Source organism: Patiria miniata, unplaced genomic scaffold, assembly GCF_015706575.1.
Source record: "Patiria miniata isolate m_02_andy unplaced genomic scaffold, ASM1570657v1 HiC_scaffold_26, whole genome shotgun sequence".
In the NCBI taxonomy this organism is placed as follows: domain Eukaryota; kingdom Metazoa; phylum Echinodermata; class Asteroidea; order Valvatida; family Asterinidae; genus Patiria; species Patiria miniata.
Window position 1 is genome coordinate 4,708,073 of NW_024037065.1, and position 22,850 is coordinate 4,730,922.

Here is a 22,850-nt window from a genome sequence, read left to right on the forward strand (position 1 = left end):
CAGAAATTGGCCCAAAGACAGAAAAAGACATGCAAGTGCAATACACTCAATACACATGTAGTCAACTGTTGATATGACTGCGGTAAAGTCTCAAGAATCTTTTCATCAAGGTAAGTTAAAAGTCCAGTGAAGTCAAAAATGTTCTTGAGTCAATTCACAAATCAAGTTTCTCATGTAATTAAGTCAGACCTCAAGTACTTTCAAGATAAGTGAAGTCGTAAATCAGAATTTGCATGAAGTCAAGTTACAGATTCAGCTACAGATTTGCATGTGCATTTGTATATGACTATCCAAGCTGAAGAGTTGTTTTAAACATATTACTTTTTGTCACTATCACTTTCGAATTTAATTGTTTTTTTTGTACATGCATATACGGATGTGAAATAAAACAGACATATACATCAACGGTCTAAACAATTATTGTCGTCATGAGTTTAATTAACTGTTGTATTTCTGTATGTATTATTCTTGGTAGTTTGATTTACAATTCTCTTATGGAACAAACTATGAGCAAAATTCATTGAGACTGATTAAGTCTGATGTTTTCAAAGATGGTATGTTCCATTTAGTGGTGGATCGAGTATGTGTGGTTTAGCTTATCTTTTCTTGTGCAAGCTTATCTTGTCTTAGAATAATCTTGTTTTATTCATTTTTTCATGGTTCTTCAAAGGTTATTATTAAGCACCATGGAGTAATTACAATGACAAATTACGATTGTTCACATGTTAAGAAGAGATACATTTTACGAACACAGGAAAGGAAGAAAGAGTTCCATACACGCACACTACTAGACATGTTGTGAGCAAACTCCTTAAGATATTGAATAGGTCTAAACAATTCCAAGTGTTTTGAAGTAAATGCCGAAATATTGTCACTGCTGAATTGATTTCTTCGAACATGTTATTTCTGATTGCTGATAAGTCACTATAGGCTAAAATTTGTATTGTTCGTATATGAAATTCTTACTGAAAAGGATAGCAAATAACGCTACCTTGTGTTTAATCGTGTGGGAAGCGGTCCGTCACAAGGAAAGGCTGGCAGTTTATTGAGACATCCATCATGATACCCTGACATATTTACAAGCAGATGTTTTAAATGAATCGAGAGGCACTTTGCGCAGAGTCCTCAAGCACACCCAAGCAGTGCAATTCTTAGTCAATGGATAAAGAAACATTTTAATTAGAAATGTGTTTGTGGACACGCACAAGCTGTTTTGGCTGTTTAAAACGACGTGTAATGAAGACAAGACAACGTCACTTCAAAGTTGATAGCCAACATGTCCTGGTTTACATGTATTTGGAATTACAAATCAAACCAGTAAAAGTTTATATATATGGGTACTTGACAAGTGCCCCTTAAATGGAAGGTCACATGACTTGAATTTTCATTAGTAACATCGGGGTCACATAAATGTGCATGTCTAGGCATATTTGATGTTTGACAGGGGACTGGGCTCCATTGACAAACGGGTAACACTCATACTACTTCCTGACGGGCAATTAACAAATACTGCAACCAATAATAACCAAATTTCTTGACCTGATCTGGACTCCCTCCTTGATGCATTAGATGAGTACGACAACCTGGAGTCATCTCGCCAAAAAATGCCTGCCAGCACTGGAGACATCTCGTTGTCTGCCAAGAAAGGCTGGGATTTAAGGACCCCGGGAAACTGATGAGACCAAGTGTGCCCCAAAAGGAAATGTTATTATATATAATATTATTATCACATAAATGTGTATGACATATTTTTTGCTTCATAAAAAATACACTTTTGAAATAAATTCCACCATACAAAATTCCACAATGCAAGGGCGGATTTAGAGAGGTTACTGCATGTCAGTCGCCTCGTCCACACACATGGATCCAATACTGTTTGGATAAACATTAGTTCAAACACAGAAAAGATTCATCATTACTTTAATACACATTTACCTCTTCCCTGACTAGTTCACATAGGAAATTCTTCGGTTTTAATTCTGGGTGAACCCCTAGAGGAAACAAAAAACCTAGAACTATATATGCAAAGGATTAGTTAACTTTATAAATATTAACAAACTAAAAAAAAAAAAACCAGTTTATCTGGTTTTCAAAGTACAGAGATTAGTTGAACGTAAACGTGTTTGGATTGAACGAAGCTTTGAACAAAAATATTGAAGTTTGAAGAGACAAACTGTCTACAGGTTCAGTCAACATTGGCTTGAAAGATTTATCATTAACAACTTCTTCTGTGAACTTATTCACTGGGCTTTGTAATTCCTTCAGGAAGAAAACAGGCAGACCAAAACACAGTGCACGTACCTTCTGTCTCTCTCAAAGCTTGCACACTTTTTGATCAAACACCCTGAGTGGAGGACCCGCTACAACTTGTCGGAGGCAAAATGGGCCCGAATTAAAGACTTCAATGCAGAGTTCACATCATCACTAAGAAAGGCAGTCTGAATACTGGGACAAGAACTGAAGTCGGACATCATGGTATATTTGTGTCTAAAGTGTAAATTATCTCAAGTGGATCAGCAAATTGTCTCAGTCAGGGTAAACTATTGAAAAACGAAATTCACTTTTCAAAGAAAAAATCCCAAAGAAAACGCAAAAAAGCTAGATTCTGTTTTACTTGCCTAAAAGGGACACACATCCGTCGTGATTATTATTTCAAAACGCCGAAAAAGTGATATTTGCGGCATTTTAGTAACCACGACGTTAGAAAAACTGTAGTTAACATTGGTCAGTAGTGGTGAACAAAATATAAGTCAAATGAACCGCGACGTTACAAAAGAAATCATGCTGTCTTTAAAAACGGCAACTTGTCCTTTGTAGATCACCAGCCGGTCTCACCAATATGGCGTCAAATTCATTCATTGTGCGGCTCTTTATTAGCTATCCAGCAGCCGATTTCACGAAACTTGTCTTATTTTACAACTTATCTTAGGACTTAGGACGAGTCCCCCCTCTAAGATCGATCCTAGCTAAGACGCGTCCAAAGATCGATTTCACCAAACGCATCTTATGGAAGACGCATCCGAAATACAATTTTACAAACCGCCAATTATTGAACGAGGATGACCTTTTGCGTGCTACGGCCGTCGGAAATGTACACGCGCTTGCAGTAAAATCAAGATGGCTGATTGGCGGTTGTTTTGGAGTGAAAAATTCGTCTGCTAAAAAACGTCTGCTAGCTCGTTTACCACGTAAGTATATACGTTACTAGGGAAATTGGTCAATTTTGGTTCTTTGCATTGTACAAGTTACACAATGAGGTCATTTTTGGGGTTGTAAAAACACATTTTGAGTCGCAACATCGAATGCGTCTGTGGTGTACCGTGTACATGGTGTACATGTACATGTACTTTACTACTTGTGTACGTACACATGGAGCCAACGGCAACGTGCAGCAGCATGAACGTCAACGAAAGTGGGGGGACGGGGAGGTCTAGGGCCAGTAATTGGTCTCACGAAGAAATAAAAGTGTTGAGTGAATTTGTGCGGGCCTACAAGCACCAGCTGATGGGCACGAGCAGCAAATCCACAGCCAATGTGGAAAAGGTTAAAATCCACTACTGGAAAATGGCAGGGAGAGTATTGGTGGAAAATGGAGGGGTGGAGCGACCGTGGAAAAAAAATAGAAAGAAGTGGCAAACCATCACCAGTCAAGCACGGTCATACCATAGAGAATGTAACAGAACGGGTAAGCTCATTTAGTTAAACAAACATTTATTTAATATTTTATTTTTAATTTGTATTTATTTGTTTCATTTATTTATTCATTTTTTTTTTCGGGGGGGGGGGGGATTGTCCTACATCATAGTTTGTACATTTGTTTGTGATTGTCTGTGTACATGTTGCCCTCACACCATGGATCAGTTACAGAAAGAATTTTCCATCCTGATGCCACTTTTTTATTGTATATTATTCAATGAAGATCAGTCCTTGCAAAACTGTTGAATAGGCATGAATTTTGCCCTAGAAGACATTTCCAATTTCGTTAAAAAAATACGTTGAAAATGCACTCTACTCTCCATAGACTTTGTACACAACCAAAGAAGTGGCGACGGGATAATACATGCTTTCCTTTTCATTATTCATGCAGTCTCGACCCCAATAGTCATCCTTTTGTAATTTTCTATAGACCTAGCTAGGCCTCTCACATAAATAACTTAACATGGCAGTAAACTGTTATGAAGGTGGGGGGGGGGGGGATTGTACAATGGGTCCATTGTTCTTGCAACATCAGCATCTGACAAAGGGGAAATAGATGTTCAATGGGCAATGGATATATGTTTGTCACAGCTCAATATAAGGTTAAGGCCAAACAACACTGCTGTTTCTAATAACGTTTAAAAAAAAGTTGGTTGTGCATCATTGTTGGCTTTTTTTTCGAAATAATACTAAGCATGTGGTGTTAACATTTTTAAAATAATCGTTCAAACAAAAAGAATCTAAAACTTTCCATTTCAAATAGAAAGGGATCTTCATTCATGTGGTTTTCTTCGAAGTTAAACATACAAAGTCTGAAGGGGAAATTTTTGCTTTATTAATTCTAGAACTTGATTAAATTTAATACATTTTTCTATGAAAAGTATTTTTTTTTCCTTCCATCATTTGTTTTATGATGATTACAAGTCTAGATTTTCTTCATTTTTATGAAGATGGAGGAGAAAAACCGGATCTGAATCCAACATTCGAAGTCGTGCTAGATGCACTTGCACCAGTTGCCAAGGATGGCATCCTGTCGGCGGATGATGGTGAGTCTGACCCAGCAGCTGCAATACCAGTTGAGGACAGCACAGCTGAGGAATTGATGCTAGACATGGTGGCAAATAGTAAGTAGTTTTAATTAGTGTGCAGTCATACAAGCATTCGATTTCATTAAGGTCATCATAACTTACGATGCATCGCAGCGCTGCGACGTGCCGTACCTCTACGATGCGTCTCAGCTGCAACGCGTCCTGCGATCCATTTCAAAAAACATGTCGTAAGTGCGACGCGTCGAAGGTGTATTTATAGCACAACTTGGTGACTGTTTTATGTATTTAATCAGTGTACAGTAAATAGCAGGCATGCAACTTTTCCTCGGTTCAGCTGATTTCCCCTTTTTTTACTTCACATGTGTGCCATTGAAAATAGAAAAACACTGTACAAAGTCTGGGAAAAATTTGAATTTCCTCTTTTTTTTGTGATTTCCCAGTTGCATGCCTGAAATAGTCGTTTGATATTCAACAAAGAGTCGTTGGATCTTCAGTCGAAATTTGTTAAAATGTAAAACAAAATGGAGGCCGTGTGATGCAATTTTAAAGGAAAACAAGCTTTCAGGGGACTGTTCCAAGTCCCAAGTCTTGCAGGTCGAGTCCCAGCCACAAGAGACTCCGGTCAAGTCAGAGTTGCAAGTCGCCTTTAAAAGTTATTTGGGAAAAAAATTGAGGTACTGCTAAAACCTCTCATTGTAAATGTTTCCATTTTTTCACAGCTTTTCTCTAATTTAATGAACTGGGAATACATATAATTTTTTAAAAAAATCTGGCTCGAGTCCTAGTTATACAAGTCACAGAGGCAATGAATGCTCTTGGAATTTAAAATTGTTCAAGTAATATTAACTTAGGTTTAATTCAGCACTGAAGGAAATTTTTGTGCAGTAAAAATACAAACAAATGACATTGTATCAAAACTATTTACACAAGAAAAAGTATGTACAGTAATTCAATATTTCCTGGCAATTATTAACGACTCTTGATTTAATGAATATTATTCAGTTTTAAGCAAACATTTTTGTTTTGTTTTTGTTTTGTTTGTTTAAAGCCATCAGTCTAGGTGAAGTCGCACCTGCTGAGTCCAACCCGGCCCCTCCATCAGAGGAAGCACATCATCGACATCCAGGAATTGTTCAGGAATCAGAGGAAGTGACAACAAAAACTACAAAGGTGGACTCCATCTTGGAGATAGAGAAACAGAAACTGGCGCTGGAACAAGAGAGACTTCAGGTTGCTAAGGAGCAGCTGGAAGTTAGTAGGCAGATTTCAGGTTCACTGGGTGAAATCAGCCACAACTTCCAACTGTTCCTTTCCAACCTGTTGCTGAGGGATCAAACTAATTAAAGGGCTCCTGAAAATTACAATGCATTTTTGTCGGCAACATATTTTGTGCAACTTTCTGCTACATTCACATCTATCATTGCCGGTCAAGCAGTTTAGCGATCCACATTCTCAGTTCACTGCACAGTAGCCCCGTCATCGTCATGAAGATATAATATCACTGGCATTTTGTTGAAAACTGCACTTCTTTAAACATTTAAAATGTTCCAAGCTTTTCCGGCCAACTGAGGGCGCTGTTGTCATAATGTTATTTCAGGAAGACACTTGTCAGTTGAGGGATGTTCTGATCAAATTATGAACCCAAATATTTGCTTATTGGAAACATCTGTGAGATAAATTTGCTCATTGTCTTACTGACGCCACAATGGATCACCACAGAAAAGGAATTTACAACAGCAAAGTATCCAAATTCGGGCACCTGTTGATGCTGTTCTAGATGCAACATTAAGGTCTCTGCCTGAAATGACATTATACTTTTGCTTTTATGTGGCAATTTGTATGAGCCTCAAAATCAAAAGGCAGCAAAATGCCCTTAGAAATGGCAAACAAAAGTTAAATATAAGGTTTAAGGGGATACAAATTTGCATTTTGAAGGATTGCATAAAAACAAGTTACATTGCATGAGCCCTATAATTATTTAGGTCTAAAGAATCATTAAACTGAAACTTATGAAGAAATTGTCAAGTAGTTAAAGAAATAAATCCATTCAATCCCATTGTGTTGCATGAAGGTATTTTGAAGAAACTAATTATAGGCTTGAAAAACGTGCAAAATTAACTCGACATCTCTAATGTGTAAAAATTTATTCACAAGCATTTTCAGTGCCTGTAAACATTCTGAGTAGGATTGCTGAAATTTTAATACATAAAATAGGTTACAAAAACACCAAGATAAATGAACAAATCTTACAGTCAAATTATATGTTGGATGGTTCTGTTTTTCAGATTCAATTGATTGCTGCAGGTTACATCAATAAAATGGATTTACTCTACTGGAACTCTGTATTAGAATGGATTCGAAAAACATAAGGGTTCATTGGTACTGGAAACAACAACCTGTAAATATGCAACATAGAGGGATTGATAAATTGTACAAAAACAAGTGGGATTGATAAAAAGTATTCAAAAGTATGCATTTATTATTCTGTTCCTCTGTATCGTACCATCTTGGATGTGCCCATCATAGGGTATGTCATCGTTTCCCTCATTCTCTCTCAGCTCTCCCTCTATCTCCGGCTCCCTCAATTCTTTGGCAGTGTTATGCAGCACACAACAGGCCTTGATAATTTGACAGGCTGTACGGGGGGCGACACGGAGCCCGAGTGACAAGCAGGGAAATTTGCGTTTCAGTTGACCGAAAACCTGTTCAATTGTCACTCTTCTTCTTCTGTGGCTCCTGCAATAAAAGGAAGAAATAATAGGTTGAAACCAACTAAAGTCACATGGTTGTAACCACAACACTTCAAACTTACGATACATGATTGGAATATAACCAATCCCAACCACAACTTTTCCGCGAGTCAGCTTCGATTCTTTCTTGAATCACCTACTTGCAACTGAAGAGTGCCCAACAGTAAGGCACGAAAGCATGCTATTGCTAACAAGAGGATTTGCGAACATAATCCTCTGCTCGCACCTTTAATCACATTTGATTACCCAACCTATCATAGTCACTTAATCTCTTATGTCCGCCCACTCTACATTTCAATCGGACATAACCGGCAAAGACTCAGTCATGCTTTAAACCCATACTATGCCATACAAGTCACCAGAGAAGAAGTGTCACTGAATGGGATAGTGCCATCCCTTTTTCAAACTTCCACCACAGGAACACTCGGTGATGTTGCAGTCGGCATAGCTTCTTCAGTCTTTGGAGCATACATAACGGCACTTATAGATCTTCAGGCTTGGAGCTTCAACCAAGAAGGCGTCAAGGTGTACAGCTGTAGGCTATTCCATTACAGGATCACTCATTGAATAGGCAGTCGACATAGCTTCTGCAGGCTTGGGAACCTTCACCATAACAGCATATATTAGAGCTTCAGGCTCTGGAGTTTCAACCAAGAAGGCGTCAAGAGGTACATCTGCAGACTTTTTCGTGATAGGATCACTAAGTGATGGAGCACTCTAAATATTTTCTTGCTTGTTTTGGAGAATCCACCATAGCAACTCCTATTAGAGCTCAAGCCTCCGGATCTTCAACCAAGGAGGCGTCAACTGGTTGAGGTTCAGGCTATTTCACCATAGGAGTACTCGGTAAGGGAACATCAGGCTATGGAACACCAAGTGTTGGAGCAACCAACAAAGCACCATCTGTCAAAGCATCCAGTGATCGAGCAGTCGGCATAGCTGGCAAGATTTCTTTTAAAGCAAAGACTCATCTGAGTCATGCTGAATGGTGTGTTAGCACTCAAAACTGTTTTGCCATCTCACTAGGCTGTGAAGAGAGGGTAATCGTTGCCTTGTGTTCTATATCGGACTGACCTGTCTTGGATAATCTTTAAACAGATACATATTAATCATGTTGCAATTCAATTTTTGCCCCAGGCAAGTCATGTCGCAAGTCACTGTTCGCCCATTTGTTTTTAAGTATTTGACTTACAAGTCAAATATTCGAAAGGCCAGTCGAGTCGCACGTCAATTTTAAATTCACTTTTTTCCCCAGTCAAGTCAAGTCGCAAGGCTTGACTTGAGATCTTTAATTTTCAAATTTACTGCTCTCTTTACTTTATCATTTGCATGTAAAATAGTACGTAAATGTGTTAAAGGGGCACTAGGTCCTGAAATCCCGAAAAAAAATCACGTTTTGAATTGCTTATTTATCTTATTTCAAACATGTGATTGTTTACATCGGACACGACGGCGTACGAATACGTTTTTCGTTTTTTCTCATACATTGTACGATATACACGTTGTGTGTCTCGGGAACATCACCAATGCAAAACAATGTGGTTCCTTGAACGTCCGAAAAAGACGATTGGGATGTTCCAGGACCTAGTGTCCCTTTAAGTGTGATGTCTGTCGACAAGTAGATTCCCTGCCTGGCTGACCAATTCCTCGGTGAAATTAAAGCACCTGCATTTGTACGCTACCACACCAAGTGACGTCCAGTATTCCAAATATACCACTAAGGGAAGCACAGGAAGTTTGAAATGGGTGAAATTTATTGGATTGGGTGTAATTTATTGGATTGGGAGGATTAACCTATAAATTTGGTTGAGTACCGGTGAATTTGAGTCGATGGCTGATGCCTTTGTGTGGCTAATCGTTGGCTGTTTAATTGCAATATTTTGTTAATTCAAATTAGGTTTTGCCCTTCACCGACGTTTGTGCGGTACCCGCTGCCATGTACATCAGATTCGAACCGGCCAACCGATCCCGTTAGCTCAGTGGTCGAGTGGTTAGACATCTGCACTAGAAAGCAGGAGGTCGTGGGTTCGAGTCCCACCCGAGGGATTTTTTCAACTTTCACTTGGGAGGTAACACACTGAGTATACAGTGTTCAAAAACCCCGGTGAAGGGCAAAACCTAATTTGATTTATATCACCCTGACGCAAAATTCCATCTTATAATATTTTGTTACCCACAAATAATATTTGACGATCTTCTTTCACCTCTAACTTTTGAACAAAATGATCAATTGTGTTCCAACCACGTGTTTGTGAACTCGCTTGACCTTAACTTACGGGTCTACCGAAAGATAGGTGCATATAATTAAAGAAAACATTAGCCTGAAATCAAACCAAAACCAAAGTTCTTCCGAATGGTTCGCTGGATGATCATAAAACCTAGTATGAACTTGTACCATTGTACTAAGATGCTTTGAGTACTGTTACGTCATCACACGCCATCAGGTATACAATTGCAAAACCGTTTCCCAGATCAAGTTCCCCAGAAAGGCTTCCGATTGCCAGAATAGGCTTTACTTCTCCGGCTTCAGATTGAGGTTGACCTGTCTCTGTCTCCGAAACATCTTCTCAAGTCTCTCTATCTCCCCATCAACCGTTTTGCCAAAGACCTTCGTCATCGAGATACAGTACTCTCTTGAAGGTAGCCGGTGGTTACAAAGGCCACAAAAGGAATGACCTTCCAACACGTATCTCATTCCGCGCAAAATGGTTTGCGCGTGCGCGTATTTTTTTAAAAATGGCGGGCGTACGCGCGCGTATGAGCTCCTAATTATCGGTTCATGAATATTCATTTATTTATCAGCGCGAAAACTCACCAATTAAACCACCCCATATCAGCGATTACATCGCCTCTGACGGTTTCTAAGCACCCCGGTTGGTAAGGAGGCTTCATCAAAATGATAAATACATTTTAAATTATGAAAATATCATTTTGTAATCCAATTTTATCCAAGTTTGAATTTTGGGATGATTTTGCATGAAAATTGAACTTTTTTCCTGATATCTTATCAAAAAAGGGCATATTTCTAAAAGTTATTTTTTTACGGAATTTTTACTTCTGAAAAGTAGTGAACGAGGGTGTAATCTTCATTGTTTTCTATGTGGGAACCCAGCTAATATTTTTTTTTTCGTGAATTTTCGTCCTTGACTATCACATTTTTGGCGACATTTCGACTTGAATACGCATGTGACACGCGTTGAGCATCAAGAAATGCACACTGGGAAACTGCTAAACGAGTTCCAAAATGCTGAATCTTGCAGCAAAAACGAAGATTCTGTACTGCTTATGTCTCGGCGAAGTCAAGAAACCTCCGATCTCCATTCACACCACGTTAGAAAGGACATCGCAGGCATTGCATGCCCGCACTCGTCATGCTCGTGGGAAGAAATTTGACACCATTCGGTGGCATAACGCGGTCGTCGACGGCCAGCCGTGCCGGGAGTTCGAGCTCGAAACCCCACCACACACATCGCTTGTGACAGGCACCGCTTTGGAGTCGAGTTTTGGGTGTAATATGCGGGTAAACAGGGATTTGGTTATGTGCAGTATATATGAAAACTGGTTCAATTTCAAATTAAATTTTGTGATTATGACCGTGGCTATTCCTTCTTCCAATGTATTTTTGTGTCATATATTTTTTAGACATTTAAATGTTGTGTTTTGCATTATTTTAATCTTGCTTCATTTCCTTTTCCATTTTTTTTTGCAGCTGTAAATGGAGATGTTTTGATTGTCGTTCCTTCTGATGACGATGCAGACCTTGGAATCTACAATATGAGACATGATGAAGAACTCTGTGAAGAATAAAACTATGGACAGACTTTGAACTGAATTTTAAAAATCCTTTTATTTAATATACTTTAAAGATTTTTAATTATTTTAATAATGGAGACTAGACATGCATTAAACAGAAATGTAACCATTAACAAATGTACTCAGAAGAAATCAAAAGTAAGTTTACCGACTTAGAATAGAATTACATGGCTTCTGCTGACAACCAAGTACATGTATCATCAAGCCAATGCAAAACTAGAGACTTTAATTGTTTATTTAGACAAAATATCTCCTGATTAAATTGATATTGCAGTATACATGTAGTGAACAAAAATTGCAGTATGGTTATAAGACAAAAATGCTTGGGTCTCGTAACATCGGCTGTTGGATTCGAAATTAGGATTGCAGCAAGGATTTAATTTTTCATTCTAGTGATTGTCGAATAAAAGTTTTTTTCTTTACAAATTATTTTGTTGAAAAAACAAAAAGCAAAACACTCAAACTGGTCGGTGTTTAAAACTGAAATTGAAACTTGGGCTTTCAAAAATAAAGGGATGGGATTGGAAAGAGAAAATTCAATGAAATAATTCTAATAATTTAAACGATGAATAGGTCTACTGAATACCATTGCTACTTTTCATAAATAATGGATTATCTTGTAATTTAACAGTCTACAAGCTGCAACAATAAAAATTTCACGGAACTGCTTAAACACTCGTGAATCTGCCTATGCTTTAGCACGCAGGTAAGTTCCCTATACAATTACACGCAAGCTTCTCATGAAAAGCGTGAAATACGCGAACGAGATCAACTTCTGGTTGAGTGCAAAAAATATAAGCTCAGTTCTCATAAAATGGAAAAATTACAATAATTAATGGAGTACTAGGTCAGCCAAGGCAAATTTGCTGGAAAAAACATTTTTGGAATGATAAAGTAGAACTTTGAGGTTCGTTTTTACCGCGCGGAAAGTTCGTGCGCGTTTTTGCGTAGTGACGTCACAAACGCGTGCGTACAGCGTTCTCCCGCGGGATTTCGGGTGGCCATTATCATAATTTATGTGCGCACGCTCAGACCAAGTTGACACTGGTGTCATATTTCACTAACGTACGTGCCAATGGAACGGTGCTCCTCTGGTTAATAAAAACACTTTTTTCCATGGCATCCTCAATTAGTTCCACTTTCCAGTTCCGACAAGCCAAATCCAGGGTAAAAAATCACACTGTACTTGTGCTAACGAATGTAAGCTCACCCAACCTGAGTAAGTCGGTTGTGGCAGTGACGCCCCAGTGGGTAGGAGTTTTCCTTCTCTCCAATAGTCATTTTTACTCTGTTTTGAGTATTCCACTGTTTTCAGAAAGCTAACTTCATAGTAATAATGACGGAGTCTTATGTAGCGCACGTATCTACCAACAATTAGGTTCTCAAGGCGCTGGAAAGTTATGTCAGTTATTAAAGAAAGGTAAATAAAGTTTATGAGAAATATGACACCCATAATGTAGCACATTATAATGGTTTACAAGGTGTTGCGGCGGACATTGCAGCCACTGCCAGAAACACCCTTCTCTAAGCGATAAGTGTTACTAGGTTCTTTAACGTGCATTACAGAACACACGAGACCTACAGCTATACGTCCTATCCAAAGGACGAAGTGATAATGGTAAAATGCCTTGCTCAAGAGCACAAGCACCATGTTCCCACGGTCAGGATTCGAACCCACGCACCACGGCACACGAGTCGAACACCGTTACCAATGGACCACAGCGCCCCACATGAACTTCATTAAGTGAAACATTGGAACCTTCAGCTTGCAAGGAATTCTGAAGAATGATCGCCTGGAAGATGTTGCAAATGACATGCAAACATATTGACCATGTGCACTAGCAGTTCAGAAAACGCATTTACGCGATTCTGGATCACGCGCAGTGACCACCAGCGATGGAAGAAACAATTCCAATTTTTCTACATTGGACCATCGGACAATCCATATCAAGGAATAGGATTCTTCATTGATTCCGGCCTCGATACAAAGATCAACATTTCAAGTCAACGGATAGCAACGGCTTATATTGCTTTGAATGATGACAAAACTGTTAATCTCATCGATGCATATGCTCCGACACTTCCAAAAAGTGAAGAAAAAAAACACCCGGAGGTAAGAGACGACTTTTATCACGGCAGTTCCACATGCATAGCGCGCGCACACACAAAGGTTAAGTAATGCGTTAGTTCTGTATTTGTGAACTCCAATGATGCCAGCGACGTCACACAACATGGCGCCGTTCACATACAGAAAAAAACATCGATGTTTCGTCCCAAATAATGTCAAAATTAGACACTTTAGAAATACGTTTTATTATCATAAATGACAGGCAATGCGGGATGAATTTATTCGCGTATCGAAGACTTTTAAAAACCCTTTAAGAAAAGCGAAACGCAGTTTTTCAGAAGAAATCTTTATGTTGATACCATTATTCAGTTATGAAAATAGCCAAAACATACTTTTTCTTGGTCGGGTCGACATTTTAAAATAAAATATAGACGTTGAAAGTCGGACTACAATTCCAAAGCTTCGCTGAGAATTCGGGCTGCCCTCTGGTTTACGATCTAGTTTTCCATTAATACATGCAAACTTACGCGCGGGTACCAACTGGCCTAGCGCCGCGTGTGTTGTGAACACAAAAGCGCCGTACAACGTCTACACATGTACATGTGTACGTAAAACCATCGCATTTTACGGACAGTCGCAAATAAAATTTAAAAATACATAAAATGCAAAACAGATTACATAGAAATAAAGAACCATCTGTCATTAGATGAAAACACTCACTGTGGACAACCTAAACACACAATCCGAAATTCACAAATGTTTAGTGTTGTACAGTGAGTGAGTGAGTGAGTGAGTGTGTGTTGTACAGCATATTAAGGCAGCACAATCCAAAACCAAGCACGAATTTGCCATTAGTATGAGACACTCTATCCTCTTAAAATTCTGGGAGAAGTTGCTGACAATTAATTTGATCTATAATTTAAACAAAACAATAACAAATAGGTTTTTGTTTGGCAATAAACGCATTCTTTATTTCACAACAAATCCAAATCATTTAAAAATAAAAAGTTTCATTTACAGAAGTGAAACTTCACAACAGCCATATTTTACAAGTAAATAAAATGCACATGTAATGCAGGCATGAACTCAATTAATGAAATCAGGTTTGGCAAGTGATAAAACTATTACAATTCTGAAAAATTAAATAGGGTAGTTGCAGTTGATTCAACAAAAGTGATTCAAAAATTCAACTTTATGAAAGGGCAAATGGATTTAGACATACCCTCACACCTGAAGTAAAGGTTTTTTTTATATTTATTTATTATTAATATTTTGTTGGAGAAAGGAGCTTGCAGTTCAACTGCACTATTTCATGAGTGGTGGTGATGGCAATTTCAGGTTTCAAATTTTCGCTTCATTAAAATTTCACATACGTACGTGTACACGTACCTGGATGACCTGCACCAGATTTACAAAGCACTACGTCACTTTACAATTTGATGCAAACACAGTCTACTGTGAAGTTTTTTCCAGTGTGAATGCATCATACATCCTCAATTTTGTTAATTTTTTAAGAAAAGTTTGCACAAGTACAATCGACGACTCTTTGTTGACTTTTCCACGACTATTTACTGTTCTTTGAATAAATACATAACATGAAAATACATGTACATGTACATGTACTCACCTTTTGTCCTTTGAATACACTACGACGTGTCGCACTTACAGCATATTTTTGTGAAATGAATCGCAGGATGCGTCATCCTAGGGATACAACGATGCATCGCAGATTAAGTGTCGTGAAATCAGGTACAGATTGTCATCGTCACTACAAACGACACTCTCGCACCTGAATACAGAATACTTCACACGAGATTGATTAACACGCGTGTAGTTGGGTCGTTAGTGCACGCGTAAACTGGAACTGGGCAAAAAATTGCGGTTGCGTCACGACGAAGTCCGGTCCCCAGTGATTCGAACCTGAGCACAAAAACAAGCCAACCTGCAGTTCCATTATATGCAGGGCTTGTTTGAAACGATTGCAGCTTTTTAAAACAAATTTCCTGTTTTTCTGTCAACCATCTTTGCAGAAATCTGCCAAAAATCCATTCTGTCAAACTCGTTTTTTAACAAAACATCTGTCAAAGTTAGTTAGCCGAAAATCGGCCGTGGTCACCTTAAGGCAAATATTATGCATGCACAGCGGGACTATTGCTATTTGGCCCTAAGTGCGCGGCGGGAACCAGTCACTGCTGCACTAGCACGTACGGGCCTATGTGTTTTCATACATGCACGCAGCTCTATGCGAAATGCAGATTTGTGCACATACAGTATACAGCCGGTCATCTGTACACGCGTATGATATAGCGCGGCACTTATGTTCGAGACTGTTTCACGTTTTTCCTCAAAAATCCGATTGAAATGAAATTTTCCCACAATGTTTCTGAAGGTACAAAGAGAATATATAAACACCTTTCGGTTTGGTAAAAATGTGAGTAGTTCCGGAGAAATCAGTCACTAATATAAATTAGTGGTTATATAAGCTACTATTTATAATGTTAAATGTAATTTACAAGTAAAGCCCGGTTCATACTTCACGCGAAAGCGAAGCAAAATTCCTGACGTCAACAATACTTTCGAAGCGCGTCCACCATTGATGACGACATGAATTTCGCTTCGCACTTGGTTTCGCGTAAAGAATGAACCGGGCTTAAAGCTTTAGAACAATGAGATCTTGTGATCGAACTTGTCTTTTTCTTTTGAACCCTTTCTATTTCTTCTAGAAAATGAAATTGACGCTGAAGCCTTCATGCTGTTGGCAGGTGATGAAGACTTACTGAGGGAGATGGTTCCTATCCCAGGACGCAGGCTAAAACTTAAAAGTCGTTTGTCTTCGTTGGCAACTGAGCATGCTGAGAAAGAGGTGAATACGAAGTAGTTCTTGACGTGAGTTTGATTTGTCTAAAATATGGGAACGTCATCCAGGGAGACACTACAAATTTGGTGTGGCACTTGAGAAACTACCATGCTTTGATGGCCATGTATTTACTGAGAATGTGATATGCAGCCAGAATGGATGTGAAAGAAAATTTGATAAATATATCACCACTTTCACTCGCCACTTAATTTCAAAACATGGAAATAGCAAAGCAGCTGGTGATCACCAAGTTGAAAACAGACAGCATACTGAAGAAGATGACGTTGCAATCCATTCGGACTCGGATGAAAATGATGATGGTAATTATGTAGGTGCTCATGAGAACTTGCAATATTGGGATAAATTTGGTGAGGCTGAGATTGAAGAAAAAGCTGCTTCAGTTGTTGCAGAGTTATTAGCTTCCAGTAGCGTGATGCAATCAAGTGTAACAAAATGTAATATTCAGCAAACAGTACATCAACTAACTCTTCAAAATATACCTATAAAAGTTATTTTGAAATGTTGCTGGAGGCTGAAAATATTTGAAAACTGATGGACACTCACGTACCAAGTGAAAGATGGCTGCCTGAGAGATTTTCATGATGGACGGTTATGTCAAGAAAGTAATCTTTTTTCATCAAAGAGAACAATCAAATTAGTTCTGTACATTGATGACTTTGAAGTTTGACTGCTTTGTACTTCTGCATTTTGAATGTGCCACCAAAACTTTGGTCTGTTCTCAGGAGTATATTCATGCCTATACTGTTCAATAGTGGCCACAGTAAATTGTTTGGATACGGACCATTTTTTGAGCCAATGATCAGAGACTTGAAGCACCTCTGTGCTGTTGGACTAGAGGCAAATTCTGCTGAGTTCCATGGGGTTGTCAAAGTTGTGATTGCTCAGGTTGCGGGTGATAATTTGGGAATTCACTCACTCTTTGGCCTGGCTGAAGGTTTTGCAGCAAATTATCCTTGTCGGAGATGCAAAATGCACCGTGATGAAGTGTGGTATGCAACAACAGAGAATCCCAATTGCCTACGCACAAGGGAGAATTATGAAATTGACCTCCAGGAAAACAACCTTCAGATCATTGAAATCAAAGGTCCATGCCCCCTTAATGAACTACCTTATTTTCACATAGTGAACAAGGTAACATTTGATATAATGCATGACATGCTTGAGGGGGTTTGTCCTCTGGAAGTGAAGCTAGTGGTGAAAGAGCTTATCAGAAAAGGCCGGTTCAATCTGGACACTTTGAATGCAAGAAACGTGTAACTGCAGCCTAAGCAAAACCTATAGGGCGACCTCTTTTGACAACTAGGATTGTACTTGTTGAAAGCACATTGTTTAAGTAGCCATCTTTATTGCATGTTTTATATTGTATTCCAGAGCATCCAAAGGGACCAGTAGAACCTGATTGTTTTTAAGGCCTAAATAACCCCCAGAAGAAGCAAGGAGGTATTGTTTAATGATTACTCATATCATTGAGGACTTTCTAGAGTCTTTTGAAGCTTTAGTTTATTCAGTTTTTATAAGAAAAGTACTGTACTCTCATTTATATCTTATTTGCATGTAAACATAGTGTAATTCCATGATATTGAACTTTGTATTTGGATTTGTTCTTGTAATTGCAGTTTTAACGGAGCTTTTGCCAGTTCATGTTTCGTATTCAATGGATGGAACTGTAGCCTAGATCACATAGCCTCAATTATTGGAGATTATTTTAACTGATCCCTGATCCTTGAATCTTTGTTCTGTATTGGAGCTGTGTTACCATACTAGCATACTGAAGTGAGAGCTGTATCGCAAATGTATCATCACGCAACAAGGATTGAAATAAACAGAAATTGGACCAAAAAAAGGGCGTTTTTCGACCACCTGACCTTTGACCTCGTGACCTGACCCCCGCTGACCTGGCACCGCGTCTACGCAGTCGCTTCAGGAGAGGACCCTCACACAAATGCATTTAAAACCATCGCATACGCGATTAGCAACTAATAAAAAGATAAGCGCGTATGATTCCAGATTTTTTTCAAGTGGGCACAGATCACCATTGCATACGCGTTCGTGCACCAATACATATAATAGCCGCGTATGTTCCTACGCGGTTAATAAATCATATTTTTAAAACCGCGTATGCGTAGGAAATTTTTCATAGAGTTGAGACCTATGGTGCATGAAAGAGTATTGTTTTCTCTACAAAATAGACTAAAAAAACCTTTAAATTTAAATAGTTAACCGTCTTAAATTTGAATGTAAAAGAACCGTTATTTTTTAAAAATTATAATTTTTAAAATATAATATGTGGATTAGGTAGGCGCCAACCCACTAAGTTAAAAAAAAAACTATATATCCGGTTGATTCCGGTTTGTTCCGGTAAGTTCCGGCTTTAAATCCGAAAGTATCGGGGTTAATCCGGGTTAATCCGCTATTGTTCCGGTTCTAAATGTATACATTAGAAGTCAATTGTATACATTTGGGGTTTATAACGCTGGGCAATGCGTTTTTGCGTCACTGCGGTCTTAGACTTTGAACAGACAACGTCAAAATGGCTCAAGCAATATGATAAATGCCCGAGTTTCTCAAGTAAAGCGTAGCGCCGAGCTTCACGGCACCGGGAAAGCTCCCAACGACCGTAAGAAGATGAAGCCGGCCCGTTCTTCTGGAGAATACAACAATCTCCATAAGACGGCGGTGATAATTCAGCGTTTGAATCCTCATGCCGACGTTCCTGTCGCCGCCATCCTCCAGCGTTGCCAAGCAGAGTTGGGGGACTACCAGTATCAAGTATTTGAACATGACCCTAGCAAAGGAGGACTAGCCTGCAAGATAAGAGGGTTACACCTCCATCTTGTTGTGGTTTCTTCAAGTGTTGGGAGAGACAGTTGGCGTGTGAGACAACTAAGCAAGAGCGTACGTGCTGCTCGCTGTGAGATGTCGGGAGAAGCAATCAGAGACGCCAAAGCTATGATGACGTACCTGTCTATCCCCCCCCCCCCCGCGTCCCCATCTACTCCCATCTACCTGCAGATCGTACCGAGTACGACCCCATCTTCAAGATAAGACCTACGGCAGAGGAGATTGATGCTATGAAGACAGCCAAGGCCCTGAATCGCGGAACAGCAGAGAACCCTAAACCCCAGTATGGAACAACGGACTTGAACAAGAAACCAGACTTGCAATTACTGATGGAGCTCATGGAAAAGTGGGCGCCACGCAGCAGTTATGACTTTATCACTCGTGTGATGAAATCCGAGAGTGAGGAGGTGAAGGCGCGAGTTGAGAAGCTGTATTTTGCTTCCAATTGGCGTGGCAGGTTCCAGAACATTCTGAGAGATCCATCCTTCTTCTTAGCAAGTACGATGGGAGCAGCATAATGACTGTGACTTTCAGTCACCATACCATGATCTAGCAAACCTTTTTTATGTTGTTTGACCTGCTCGTATTGATTAAGGGGAATCCTAAGAAATGTTTGAGCCACCGGCTCTGAATCAGTTGTGTTTATGTGATGTTATACAGTATTCGTCTCGCCCAAGTCAAACTCATGCTCAGCAAATATGTCTTTATGTTTGTCCAATAATTTGTTAACTTCCATCAACTCCTCATCTGAACGTGAAAAACCTGTCAAAATCTACTGCTACTGGGGACTGGGAAGAAGATGTAGATTTCTCTTCAATCCTAGAAATTTGGATGTGATTCACAGAAACCTGAAATTGTACCTCAGAACTACGGTTATCCACAACACCATCTATCATGCGTAAAACTCCTGTACGTGTTTTTGGACGCAAAGTGAATCCAGAAGTGGACAAGTTATCAATCCTAACTGGAAATGTTTTACCTACTTCCACGAGTGTAGAGGCTATTAGAATCGCAACAGGAAGATGATCAGAATTCCTTAATGGCTCTACAATTCCCACTTTGGATGGAGAATGGCTATTTGTCTCTGTTCTGACCGTCACCGACGATTGTGGGGGTACAAAGATGTTCTGACTACCCGCAACTTTCACAAAACCAACCGTCTCTATCTCCTCTGCTAAATCCTTCAAAGCTAAAACTTAAGTCACAAATGTAAGTGAAGGAGAGTGATCACTGTTGTCATCTTTCATCGCTTCAACGAGAGGTCGCAGTAGGTTCATACCTAACAACCCGGGAATCTGTTCTCGGTGTTCTACATCAACTGAATCTTTGACTACCAAAATACCAACTTCCGGAATCCTTATCCCATCAACTTCAACATCAACTTCAATGTAGCCAACATATGGTATTTCAAGACCACTTGCAGAAGTAATCTTCAAAAACAGATTCTCGCTATGTATGTGTGTATCACTTGGCCTAAGTAAAGAATTAAAACATTCTTCAGTAAGAGTTGAGACCAAGGAACCAGTATCGACAAGACAAGTGATTCCTCTACCACCAATATTCGCCACTACTGTAGGACATGTTCCTACCACACGAAATTTACTTGGACCAGTTGAGTCCACTCCATGCCTCCCAATCGATGGACTCTGAGCGAAGGGAGGTTCTAGTTTTCCGATGAAGACTTCTCACTAGCTTCCTTCTTCAGCTTCTCGATGCTGCCTGGGCTTCTTTAAGCTGTAACTTATAACATCTATCCCGGGAATGACCTACACCGTTACAAAAATAACATTTGATTCTGGTTCTACCTTTGTCACTACGACTTGGACGAGACTCAAGATTACATGTTGGATTAGACTCAAGAGTTGTGTTTGTCCCTTGTATTCTAATATGCTCCTGCAATAAATGTGTTACATCCTCAATTTGTTTCTGCTGTTGTTGTATTTGTTGCTGTTGTTTGTGAACAGTGTCAGTCAATGCTAGTGTTTCTGAAGCAAGGCTTGTTCTGGCTGCTTGAATGGAAACTTGCTGTTTCGAGGTTGTGATGTCAGTAGGATCTTCAGCCCAATCAATGGCTTCAGATCGCAAAGTGTAAAATTCAACCGAAGGGGTATCTTTTACTCTTTTCCTCAAATGTTTCCTTAGGAGACTATCTGAGACACCATCTGCAAATTGGTCACACAACACCTGTTCTTTGTGAACACTAAGAGGGGGTGATTTTCGACAAGCCCTGTCAAGGAGGGCATGAGAAAAGTCACGAATGTTCTCTCCTTCCTTTTGTCTTCTCTCAAAGAAAGCACGCTGTAAGTGAACGGAAGACCCTGATCTCCAAAAAGTTCCCTAAAAATTTTGAAACCATCTTCCACTTTCTTTTTAGGTCTGAATTTAACTATTAAATGTGAGAACACGAAATCAACTTTATCTACCTCTGCTAATGAGCGAGACCTGATAGTTGCCTTAACATCACAGATCCAATCCTCTAATTTGAGTGTGGTCTCAGGTAACTTTTTCTGGCTAGGCATGAGAAGGAATGCGGGACTAGTTTTGGCCTTTGGTTCACTGGCAGTTGCAAGGAGTTGTTCCTGCAACTTCTCTATCTGATCCATCATTTCCCCTTCAGACATTTTTGTTTCTGGTTTCCCAACTGACTTAGGTGACTTTCCACCAGTAGCCATCACGCAATAATCATCCTCAGATCTCTGCTGATTATGAGGAGAAAATGTCAGTACACGGACAAATATAATCACAAAGTAGCACGAGCAAGCGGTTAGCATGCATTACCTTAACACGTGTTCTACGTCGGTAAAGAAGCAAATATGGTACGTTGGTGCTACAGCGGTTTGCGGATACGAGAGGCTTAGAGAGCAACAAGCGGGTAGTAACTGCAGTGAAGACAGCAGGGCAGGGAGAGAGGCATGAGGTACAGAAGCCAGAAATGTTCCGGTAAAGCTTCAACCTGCAGATGTAAAAAGAGGAAAAAAAAACTACCACGGTGTTACTAAAAGTCCACACAAAATGTGAGTATATACTTAAATGTGAAATATCTAAAGCGTCATCTCCATGGCAAACTTGATTTTACCAAAATAGCTGTTCTCTGGTTTGACCAATCAAACAACCAATCTGTTCCATATCTGTGATAAATCTGTGTCTAACATGCAAAACTACCACTTGTCAAAACGACATGCTCAATGGCTACAAGTTAAAATACAAATGAATATGCAATATCAAAATGTTAAAAATCTTGACTGCAAGACACTGTTCCCAGTGAATATGTTTACAGTTCACCATCAGTGAAAGAGTTCTATAGCTGAATATTATACTGCTGAATATCTATACGGCTAAAAAACAGGTAATGTGAAGAATGTCTCTCCAAGCTGTCTCAACCACTTGGTGCCGGAATGTGGGGAAGATGGGTGTAGCTAAGAAGGCTCTCCGAGAAGATGTGTGTAGCTACATGTAAAAATACTCTCACTTCAGACGAACATCTGGGCAGCTGTCTGTTTGGAGACTAGATGATGTAAAACGCCTCGTCTTGCGCTGCTGAAGCAAACCACCCTTCTGATGAAAGACGCTTCTCTCCAGAAGGTTGTCATCGAAGATAATAACGATGATGTTGATGATGATAATAATGACTGTCGTTTATATTTGATCAAATGTGTCACAAAATAAGACATCTTTTATGACATCCTGCCGACTACGCCATTTTTGTAACCGAGCTGGAAAGGTTACGCAGAAAATTTGAAAGTGACACTGGGTAA

The 22,850-nt window shown here is 39.4% G+C and overlaps 1 protein-coding gene and 1 long non-coding RNA gene across 2 annotated transcripts; both read left to right on the plus strand.

Annotated features, from left to right (window-relative positions):
• Positions 1–4,258: 4,258 nt before the first annotated feature.
• On the plus strand, positions 4,259–6,090 carry LOC119734113. The gene is made up of 2 exons (XM_038207471.1): positions 4,259–4,820; positions 5,794–6,090. The coding sequence occupies exons 1-2, from the start codon at positions 4,607–4,609 to the stop codon at positions 6,087–6,089; spliced, it is 510 nt and encodes a 169-aa protein (XP_038063399.1). The 5' UTR covers positions 4,259–4,606; the 3' UTR covers position 6,090.
• Positions 6,091–10,901: 4,811 nt separating this feature from the next.
• Positions 10,902–11,827, plus strand: LOC119733641. Its single transcript, XR_005271952.1, has 2 exons — positions 10,902–11,015; positions 11,205–11,827. It is a non-coding gene; the product is annotated as an uncharacterized LOC119733641 (long non-coding RNA).
• The last annotated feature ends 11,023 nt before the right edge of the window (positions 11,828–22,850 follow it).